Raw genomic sequence first — 12,157 nt, forward strand, 5'->3', positions numbered from 1 at the left:
TGAACTATGATATCTTCATCATTGCTGGTGGCAAATAACATAATGGCAGATTTGATCCGTACTAAAGGATATATCATAACTGTTGGGATATCGGACATTACAGACCAATGCTGCATCTGTAAGGGCATCAAAACTCATGTTGATATTCATTTTTTTATTTAGGAGGAAGAGCATGGACGCAGAGGTAAGCTGAACGTTCCTTCCTCCCCCTGCCTGTCCTTCACTACTGCATAGTCAGTCAGTCTGCCTCCCACTTAGTATGATTTTTCCATATGTTGATTTAGCTCTTTTACTTCCTTGTTATGCACATGGCACAATGTAGCTGTCGTGTTAGGGTGACCTTTGTAGAGGCCTGCCTGAAACAGTTTGGTCAGCAGCACCACCGGTTACTGTCCTCAACTAACCCTTGAACTTTATCCTTCTAACTGCACTTTGTTGTCAGTGTCAACCCTTTCACATCACTACAAAACGTTGCCCAAACCCCTTGTTTTTAGGTTTTGGCATTTTTCACTTGTGTGTTTGAAGGTGTATGTGTGCCCTTGTGCATGGGTGTTTTGTGGTTTTAGGACACTAGTCCTGTTTAGAGCTGTGGCGGTCATGACCCTTTGTCAGCCGGTGATTGTCAAGCAAATAACTGCCGGTCTAACAGTAAATTACCGTTAATTAACATAAATACATAATTTAGCATCTGTCTTCCACGCATAGCCTACATGCCACTGATGCAGGCCTTTTGGAGCATCTACATTTTTTAAAAAGTCTAATAAATGCATGTAATATAGCCTACACCGTCACAATCAATGCATGTAATATAGCCTACACCGTCACAATAAATCCATGTAATATAGCCTACACCGTCACAATAAATGCATGTAATATAGCCTACACCGTCACAATAAATGCATGTAATATAGCCTACACCGTCACAATAAATCCATGTAATATAGCCTACACCGTCACAATAAATCCAGGATTTATTTTACAGGTATTATGATATGAAGAAAATGTAGTGTATTTCAGAAGAACAGAATAGCATACTCTTGAGTTGTCCTTATGTTACGCCCTGATCTGGCTATGCCATATGGCTGTGGGCTACACAAGTTAATTTAGCAGAGAAGATTTGCTTAGAATTCTGTGGAATTATTTCATAGTATGAAGAATACAATTGAATATAGCTGAACAAAATAGAAAGTATAATTTCTCCAAATGATTTGAGGGAGCGCGCATATGCGGCTATTCTGTGTTGGCGTTTAACAAAGAAACAGGTACTCCTTTCAGCTTAATTTAGTTATTTATGTAACTTTAGTTGTGATACAAACGTTGATCTATATGTTTAGTTTTTTTTAATACATTCTAAGGCTGCATAATGCGAATAATGATGACTTGAAAAAAGCCTAATGACTTTTTGGGAGAGTGACACCATCATGCTCCCATTCACATTTTGACAAGCACTTGATAGTGTCTCGAATTTTCCGGTGGCATCCCCTTTGTGTTGCCGTAATGCCTCCTAAAAAGAATTGTGGCAAATGGCAGTTGTGCCCTTGGGCTGAATATAATAATTATAATTCCCTTCTCCCGGCTGCGCGCTCTGAAGCACCGCTCACTGACATGGCTCTCCATCACGTGATCAGGTCTTAACGGCTACAAGTGAAGACAGACACATCGGGGACGCAACTGCGTCCTTAACCAATTCCGAGGCACATATTGAAGATATTGGAAGAACTTTCCACGTTTACTTTTCGGCAGCCAACAAGATGAGTAGGCCTAACAAACAGCAACAGCACTAGCCTATGTCAATCTACTATCCCCCATAGTACAAAAGTTGACCTATACTTTGCAAGAAAGAAATATTCCACCCATACTCGGGGACAGTTAGTTGTGGGATGCGATATATCCCAAATTAATACAACCCCTAGCGTCCAATAGCCTTTAAGTAATGAGGCTGACGCAACGGATCAAAACCTTTTAGCTTAAAAAGTTGATAAACTATTAGACTATTTCTTCACATTATAAGTGCAGCAATGCGCACACGGCAGTAGGCTAGAAGCACAAATGCTTTTATTATAAAGGCGCATTTTTATGGTACATTTTCTTCCCCAAACTTGAAACTCACCCGCTGCTTATGCATTCCAGTTAGGCTCTACACCCGTTCTAAAGTAGATTAATGTGCTTAATTTGAAGAAGTTATTTGCCACATTAGTTGTGATGCAAACCTCATCAAACATATATGCCTATGGGCTAGGCTCCATGAGGTGCGAGACTGATTTGAAAAAGTTGGGCGGAAAAAGGCATTCACTGTTTCTGGCCTTGTGCTGGGCATCATTCACAAGTGATTGGCTAGTTATTGTCACCCGTCAGACTATTCTTGATTTAATCTGGTCTTTACATATACTAAAAGTGTGAAATTTGTTTTGATTTGGAATGGACCATTATCATGCACCTGTATCGAAACAGGCAAGGGAAAAAAATACATGTCATCTATGCACTTAAATAGCGAAAGGAGGACGCTATTCCTGTGGTTAATTTTCATGCCTGCCAGGTCGGCTATACTCCTGTTATAAAGATAAGCAATTTTGATTTACATTCACATTGATGTCAGAGTGATTAGAGGGACAGTAGAATGCTGAGTACCAGGTAGTTGGCAAGTTCTGTAGGCTACTAATGAGCAGCATCAGAGCTTGGAGAAGCATAATTACCGTGACTAAATGGTCATGTGGACTTTGACTGTCACCATGACTCGTTACTGCCGGTGTGGCTGTAATACGGTCACCATGACTCGTTACTGCCGGTGTGGCTGTAATACGGTCACCGTGTTACTGCCGGTGTGGCTGTAATACGGTCACCGTGTTACTGCCGGTGTGGCTGTAATACGGTCACCGTGTTACTGCCGGTGTGGCTGTAATACGGTCACCGTGTTACTGCCGGTGTGGCTGTAATACGGTCACCGTGTTACTGCCGGTGTGGCTGTAATACGGTCACCGTGTTACTGCCGGTGTGGCTGTAATACGGTCACCGTGTTACTGCCGGTGTGGCTGTAATACGGTCACCGTGTTACTGCCGGTGTGGCTGTAATACGGTCACCGTGTTACTGCCGGTGTGGCTGTAATACGGTCACCGTGTTGCTGCCGGTGTGGCTGTAATACGGTCACCGTGTTGCTGCCGGTGTGGCTGTAATACGGTCACCGTGTTGCTGCCGGTGTGGCTGTAATACGGTCACCGTGTTGCTGCCGGTGTGGCTGTAATACGGTCACCGTGTTGCTGCCGGTGTGGCTGTAATACGGTCACCGTGTTGCTGCCGGTGTGGCTGTAATACGGTCACCGTGTTGCTGCCGGTGTGGCTGTAATACGGTCACCGTGTTACTGCCGGTGTGGCTGTAATACGGTCACCGTGTTACTGCCGGTGTGGCTGTAATACGGTCACCGTGTTACTGCCGGTGTGGCTGTAATACGGTCACCGTGTTACTGCCGGTGTGGCTGTAATACGGTCACCGTAACAGCCCTCGTCCTGTTGAAGAAAGATTGTAACCATTGACCCCTTTCAATTCACAACAATGTCAGCGTGAAGGTTTTTGTATCACACTACTGCCGTGGAATAAACGGAATCATGCCCACATTCTGAGCAAACAGTTTGGCCTATGGTCTGCTGTTCCACTGTGTCTCGCCGCCTCCTAACACCGCTATGGTAGGAGTGTGTTTGGGATCTCCCTGTGGGTTGTTTGTGTGTTTTAAACTGTGTTTAGTCTGAGTGGGCTTTCATTGAGCATAGGGGGGGGGGGGGGGGGGTTTGCTGTTGCTGGAACCTGTCCAACTAGAGCTAAATATCAGAGATTTATTTTGACTTAGCCTACGCTATTGCTCAAGTTGCAGGCCTATGTCCAGCAAAGAAACCGTGTATGTACCATCGGAAATTTGAAAGCAGATTTGATCTGTGTGCGTATAAACTAAGGTTATAAAATAAAAATACAATTATCAGTGGAAATATGCTAGGGGAAAAATGTAGAGAAGACATTCACCAAAGAAAGAGGGGCAAATGTCTAAATTCTCCTCTGAAGGATTCAATGAAATAGGAAGATTGTAATGTTTTGAAAATACTGTGAAGGAAAAATTCAATCATATCTTTGACAGTCAGTGAGATTGTCCAGAGAGCGAGACCATAATAGCTTCCATGACTTGGTCTCACTCTGTCTGGCCCTCAGGCAGGCAGGTCAGGGGAAAATGTGAAGTAATCCAGGCCATGAATTTCATAATGCTGGACACTGGAAAGAGTGACAGAGTACAGACATAGGGACCTAATTGGCTGGCTGTGCTGTGACCCTGAGTTGTGAAAACCTGAGATGCTCCCACCAGCTCAAACTGCCTTGGCTTGGCTGTGCTACCACTACAGGAAAGCTATAAACTAGGTTATGTTAAAAACATGGTTCTCCGAGAGAGAGAGACAGATCTTAAATCAATACTTTCGGTTTGCGTTGGTCAGTGTGCTTGTTTCAAGTTGTTATTGCTGATGTCATCCAAATCGATCCCTCTCCAGAGTACATGCCTCAGTGTAATGCTGATTCCTTCCTTAAACGCGAATCCGACCATCAACCCTGGTGAGACAAAACCGCGACTCGTCAGTGAAGATCACTTTTTGCCTGTCCTGTCTGGTCCCGCGATGGTTGGTTTGTGCCCATAGGCGACGTTGTTGTGATGTCTGGTGAGGACCTGCCTTACAACAGGCCTACAAGCCCTCAGTCCAGCCTTTCTCAGCCTATTGCGGACAGTCTGAGCACCAATGGAGTGATTGTGCATTCCTGGTGTATCTCGGGCAGTTGTTGTTGTCATCCTGTACCTGTCCCCCAGGTGTGTTGTTTGGATGTACCAATCTTGTGCAGGTGTTGTTACACGTGGTCTGCCACTGTGAGGACAATCAGCTGTCCGTCCTGTCTTCCTGTAGCTCTGTCTTAGTCGTCTCACAGTACGGACATTGCAATTTATTGCCCTGGCCACATCTGCAGTCCTCATGCCTCCTTGCAGCATGCCTAAGGCACGTTCACGCAGATACCCTGGGCATCTTTCTTATGGTGTTTTTACAGAGTCAGTAGAAAGGCCTCTTTAGTGTCCTATGTTTTCATAACTGTGACCTTATTTTCCTACCATCTGTAAGCTGTTAGTGTCTTAACGACCGTTCCACAGGTGCACGTTCATTAATTGTTGATGGTTCATTGAAGCATGGGAAACAGTGTTTAAAGCCTTTACGATGAATCTCTGTGACGTGGATTTTTACAAATTATCTTTGAAAGGTAAGGTTCTGAAAAAGGGCTGTTTCTTTTTTTGCTGAGTTTATATTGAAAGTAAAGTTGTTGTTTTTTTGCCTCAATTGAGTTATCAGGGTGATGCAACTACACACTATATACACAAGTATGTGAACATCCCATCAAATTTGTGGATTTGGCTGTTTCAGCCACACCTGTTGCTGGCAAGTGTATAAAATTGAGCATACAGCCATGCAATTTCCATAGACAAACATTGGCAATAGAATGGCCTTACTGATTAGCTCAGTGCTATTTTTATTTATTTTATTTTCTCGCAAACTTCGTGATATCCAATTGTGATCCATTTACAAACTTGTCTCATCGCTGCAACTCCCCATCGGGCTCGGGAGAGGAGAAGGACGAGTCATGCGTCCACCGAAACATGACCTGCCAAGCCCTGCTGCTTCTTAACACCCACTCGCTTAACCAGGAAGCCAGCTGCACCAATGTGTTGTAGGAAACACCGTTCAACTGACGACCGAAGTCAGCTTTGTACTGGCCCGCCACAAGGAGTCGCTAAAGTGCGATGAGCCAAGGAAATCCCCCGGCCAAACCCTCCCTAACCCGGATGACGCTGGGCAAATTGTGCACCGCCCTATGGGACTCCCGGTCGCGGCCGGTTGTGAAACAGCCTGGGATTGAACCCCAGGCTGTAGTGACACCGCAACACTGCGATGCAGTTTCTTAGACCGCTGCGCCTCTCGGGAGGCCGAGCTCAGTGATTTTCAACGTGGCACCGTCATCGAATGCCACCGTCCCATCAAGTGAGTTTGTCAAATTTCTGCCCTGCTTGAGCTGCCCCGGTCAACTGAAGTGATGTTATTGTGAAGTGGAAATGTCTAGGAGCAACAACGGCTCAGCTGCGAAATAGTGGTAAGCCAAACAAGCTCAGAGATTGGGACCTCCGAGTGCTGAAGGTTGTAAAATTTCTGTCCTTGGGTGCAACACTCAGTACGAGTTCCATACTGCCTCTTGAAGTATCGTCAGCACAAGAACTGTTCGTCGGGAGCTTCATGTAATGGGTTTCCATGTCCGAGCCACACACAAGCCTAAGATCACCACGCACAATGCGTAGCATCGGCTGGAGTGGTGTAAAGCTTGCCGCCATTGGACTCGGGAGCAGAGGAAAAGCGTTCACTGGAGTGATTAATCATGCTTCACCATCTGGCATTCCCTACGAACGATTCTGGGATTGGCGGATGCCAGGAGAATGCTGCCTGCCTGAATGAATAGTGGTTCAGGCTAGGCCCCTTAGTTCCAGTGAAAGGAAATCTTAATGCTACAGCATATAATGACATTCTAGAAGATTCTGTGCTTCCAACTTTGGCTACAGTTTGGGGAAGGACCTTTACTGATTCAGCATGAAAATAAACCCGTGCACAAAGCGAGGTCCATACAGATATTGTTTGTCGAGATCGACGTGGAAGAACTTCACCCGCCTGCCCTGACCTCAACCCCATCCAACACCTTTGCGATGAATTGGAATGCCGACTGTGAGCCAGTCCTAATCTCCCAACATCAGTGCCCAACCTCACTAATGTGCTTGTGACTGAATGGAAGCAAGTCCCCACATCTAGTGGAAAGCCTTCCCAGAAGAGTGGAGAAGCTGTTATAGCAGCAACGGGGGACCAACCATATTAATTTTGGAATGAGATGTTTGATGTGCAGATGTCCACATACATTTGGTCGTGTAGTGGAGTTTTCCTTCACTGAAAATACATTGGAGCATCACATTTGGCAGAAAATTGCTTAATTTCCATCAAATGACAGCAGAAGTGCAACACTATTTGGCTGGCAGCCACACAAGTAAATGAGCCTACAATGAATGTTTTTTTTTTCTCCAAAAATGATTGATGGCCATCATTTCTGTTTATCATAGAATTGTTTTGGCCATCTACATTTCCTAATGTATTACTTGAAGTTAATCATGCGTTTTACTAGAGAAAAGTACCAGAGGAAAAAGTAGCTTCACATCAGTTAGAGTGCTGTCTGTTGATAGAATGGCAGTTTGTGAATTCATGTCCAAGTGGAGAAGTGCAACTGAAGCACAAAATGTGTCTGATGCCGAGCTGAAATTACAACGAGAAGCAATTTAGGTCTGCATTTATAAAACGCAGCAAGATATTTCTTACGTGGCCCCTGGGTCATGTTGGTTCTCTTCAATCTCTCTGTCAAATTCCTGTATAATGTTCAGTATAGGTGTCGTATTATATTACCAAATGTGTGTGTAGACTAGTTTGCTGACTCTGGGTTATCCCAGGACAGCCATTGTGAATGAGAAGGATTCCCTTTGTTTCAGCCACCTCATGTGGTAAACTAAGGGTGCGTTTGACATTGCAGACTTGTCTACAAATCACCTTGCATGCATCATAAATAACTACCTAATGTTATTTGTAGATCAATCAATCACAATTTACCCACGTGCTCTCGAACACGGCCAAAGGCTTCATGATAATTCCTACCATTGTGAACCTGGCCCAGTGTTAAATCATTGGAAGCCCAGTGAGTCTCCCACACCTGATTGACTGGGGGATCACACGTCTCTGGGGCGCCCTCTGCTGGCCATTCTATTTTATTTGGCTTACTGTTCCATGATTCCCTACTGGGAACAACTTCAGAATGAAGAGGAAATGAAAAGGAAAGGCCTACGGTCAAGATTTCAACTGGCTCCTCACTCCAAATGATTTACGCTGTCTGGGGACTGACTGCGCTCATCCTATTGTTGAGTACTAACAAGAATGGTTGCAGCAACAGTCATTGAGTCAGGACTAGTTATCAAATCACTGGATTATTTATTATGAAGCAGCAGTAGTTGTGTTGGGACGTTATGCTGTGGTTCTACCACTCGCCACAAGAGGGAGCCACCCGCGCCTCTCGGTTTCAGAAAGGTTGGGTTAAATGTGGAATAACCATTTTGGTTGAATGCATGATTGTACAACTGACTAGGTATCCCCTTTTACCATCCCTAACAAAGATGTTGTTGTAGCTTTACATGACACATTAGTGTACTTGTGAGAAACAATGGGTTTGTTTGAACATACTGGCCAGGTGATGTGCTGCATGTGTAGCATGCCAGCCTTGTCTTGCATAGCTCTTCTAAGAAATGTTCAGTGGCTCAGTTCTAAGGTGAGCAACTTTAGCAGCCACCTGTTAACAGACCTGTCGTCTCTCGATGCCTGAGGGTCCCTCTCAATCTCTCACACCAACGGAGGGAGAAAGAGCAAGCAGAGAGTGGGCACTCGGTCTATCAAACACCCACACTCTCATATTTCTCACTCAATCACTCGGCTCTCTCACTCAATCACTCGGCTCTCTCACTCACTCACGCGGCTATGCGCTCTCACTCACTCACTCACGCGGCTATGCGCTCTCACTCACTCACTCACGCGGCTATGCGCTCTCACTCACTCACACGGCTATGCGCTCTCACTCACTCACACGGCTATGCGCTCTCACTCACTCACACGGCTATGCGCTCTCACTCACTCACACGGCTATGCGCTCTCACTCACTCACACGGCTATGCGCTCTCACTCACACGCGGCTATGCGCTCTCACTCACACGTCTATGCGCTCTCACTCACACGGCTATGCGCTCTCACTCACACGGCTATGCGCTCTCACTCACACGGCTATGCGCCTTCACTCACTCACACGGCTATGCGCACTCACTCACTCACACGGCTATGCGCACTCACTCACTCACTCACACGGCTATGCGCACTCACTCACTCACACGGCTATGCGCCTTCACTCACTCACTCACTCACACGGCTATGCGCCTTCACTCACTCACTCACACGGCTATGCGCCTTCACTCACTCACTCACACGGCTATGCGCCTTCACTCACTCACTCACTCACTCACTCACTCACTCACACGGCTATGCGCCTTCACTCACTCACTCACTCACTCACTCACTCACACGGCTATGCGCCTTCACTCACTCACACGGCTATGCGCCCTCACTCACTCACACGGCTATGTGCCTTCACTCACTCACTCACTCACACGGCTATGCGCACTCACTCACTCACTCACGCGGCTATGCGCCCTCACTCACTCACACGGCTATGCGCCCTCACTCACTCACACGGCTATGCGCACTCACTCACTCACACGGCTATGCGCACTCACTCACTCACACGGCTATGCGCACTCACTCACTCACACGGCTATGCGCCTTCACTCACTCACACGGCTATGCGCCTTCACTCACTCACACGGCTATGCGCCTTCACTCACTCACACGGCTATGCGCACTCACTCACTCACACGGCTATGCGCACTCACTCACTCACACGGCTATGCGCACTCACTCACTCACACGGCTATGCGCACTCACTCACTCACACGGCTATGCGCACTCACTCACTCACACGGCTATGCGCACTCACTCACTCACACGGCTATGCGCCTTCACTCACTCACACGGCTATGCGCACTCAATCACTCACACGGCTATGCGCCCTCACTCACTCACACGGCTATGCGCCCTCACTCACTCACACGGCTATGCGCCCTCACTCACTCACACGGCTATGCGCCCTCACTCACTCACACGGCTATGCGCCCTCACTCACTCACACGGCTATGAGCCCTCACTCACTCACACGGCTATGCGCCCTCACTCACTCACACGGCTATGCGCCCTCACTCACTCACACGGCTATGCGCCCTCACTCACTCACACGGCTATGCGCCCTCACTCACTCACACGGCTATGCGCCCTCACTCACTCACACGGCTATGCGCCCTCACTCACTCACACGGCTATGAGCACTCACTCACTCACACGGCTATGCGCCCTCACTCACTCACACGGCTATGCGCCCTCACTCACTCACACGGCTATGCGCCCTCACTCACTCACACGGCTATGCGCCCTCACTCACTCACACGGCTATGCGCCCTCACTCACTCACACGGCTATGCGCCCTCACTCACTCACACGGCTATGCGCCCTCACTCACTCACACGGCTATGCGCCCTCACTCACTCACACGGCTATGCGCCCTCACTCACTCACTCACACGGCTATGCGCCCTCACTCACTCACTCACACGGCTATGCGCCCTCACTCACTCACTCACACGGCTATGCGCCCTCACTCACTCACTCACACGGCTATGCGCACTCACTCACTCACTCACACGGCTATGCGCACTCACTCACTCACTCACACGGCTATGCGCACTCACTCACTCACTCACACGGCTATGCGCACTCACTCACACGGCTATGCGCACTCACTCACTCACTCACACGGCTATGCGCACTCACTCACACGGCTATGCGCACTCACTCACTCACTCACACGGCTATGCGCACTCACTCACTCACTCACTCACACGGCTATGCGCACTCACTCACTCACTCACACGGCTATGCGCACTCACTCACTCACTCACACGGCTATGCGCACTCACTCACACGGCTATGCGCCCTCACTCACTCACACGGCTATGCGCCCTCACTCACTCACACGGCTATGCGCCCTCACTCACTCACACGGCTATGCGCCCTCACTCACTCACACGGCTATGCGCCCTCACTCACTCACACGGCTATGCGCACTCACTCACTCACTCACACGGCTATGCGCACTCACTCACTCACACGGCTATGCGCACTCACTCACTCACACGGCTATGCGCCTTCACTCACACACGGCTATGCGCCTTCACTCACACACGGCTATGCGCACTCACTCACTCACGGCTATGCGCACTCACTCACTCACACGGCTATGCGCACTCACTCACTCACACGGCTATGCGCACTCACTCACTCACACGGCTATGCGCACTCACTCACTCACACGGCTATGCGCACTCACTCACTCACACGGCTATGCGCACTCACTCACTCACACGGCTATGCGCACTCACTCACTCACACGGCTATGCGCACTCACTCACTCACACGGCTATGCGCCCTCACTCACTCACACGGCTATGCGCCCTCACTCACTCACACGGCTATGCGCCCTCACTCACTCACACGGCTATGCGCACTCACTCACTCACACGGCTATGCGCACTCACTCACTCACACGGCTATGCGCCCTCACTCACTCACACGGCTATGCGCCCTCACTCACTCACACGGCTATGCGCCCTCACTCACTCACACGGCTATGCGCCCTCACTCACTCACACCGCTATGCGCACTCACTCACTCACTCACACGGCTATGCGCTCTCACTCACTCGGCTATGCGCCTTTTCTTTATTGAAAAACCAGTATGGCAAATGATCTTGCTGCCACATTCGGTGCTTACCAGTGTTACATCATGATTACCATTAAGACTTCCATATAGATACTCACCACATTCCTATTCATTTGGACTCTCAGTAATTATGAGTTGGACAGAGCCTTGCGTCTTGTGAGCCTGGAGCTGTTCTTCTGTTTATAGGGAAGGAGTGGGAGTTGTGCAGCTGAGCTCACTCTCTCCTCTCCCTCCCATCCCCTCTCCTCTCATTTGCTTTCCTCTCCTCTGCAGCCATGCAGCTGCTAGGAGACAGGAGCAGCATGAGCAAACAGGTTCTGCTACTAAACTCAGACTATTCATTTCCCTTTTCCCAAATCTCCACGAGCTCTACTACTGTATTTGGAGGCTTTTTCCTGCTTTGAATTCTCATTCAGACCTGTTGTATTGTGGACAGCCAATGTGACAGAGAGAAACCCCACTGTTCTTCTCTCTGCCACTGAATCTTGTGACAGTCTCTTGTTCTCTATTGCTCTCTAAATCACTCTCTGTCTCTCCCTTTTGCTTGTGCTCGCTCTCATCTCTTTCTCCATCTCTAGCTTTCTCTCACGCTTTCTGTCTGCTCTTAATCATCCATATCTCTGTCTGTCTCTCTCTC

The 12,157-nt window shown here is 48.2% G+C and overlaps 1 protein-coding gene across 3 annotated transcripts in view; it reads left to right on the plus strand.

The window, feature by feature from the left end:
* Positions 1–12,157, plus strand: part of LOC135558767 (rho GTPase-activating protein 21-like) — an 86,778-nt gene that overhangs the window by 23,311 nt on the left and 51,310 nt on the right. For all 3 annotated transcript variants that reach the window (XM_064992871.1, XM_064992873.1, XM_064992872.1), the window contains exon 4: positions 163–184. In XM_064992871.1, coding sequence (XP_064848943.1) covers positions 163–184 — 22 coding nt within the window. The remainder of the gene's footprint in view (positions 1–162; positions 185–12,157) is intronic.

The sequence above is a fragment of the Oncorhynchus masou genome, chromosome 17 (assembly GCF_036934945.1).
Source record: "Oncorhynchus masou masou isolate Uvic2021 chromosome 17, UVic_Omas_1.1, whole genome shotgun sequence".
NCBI lineage: Eukaryota > Metazoa > Chordata > Actinopteri > Salmoniformes > Salmonidae > Oncorhynchus > Oncorhynchus masou.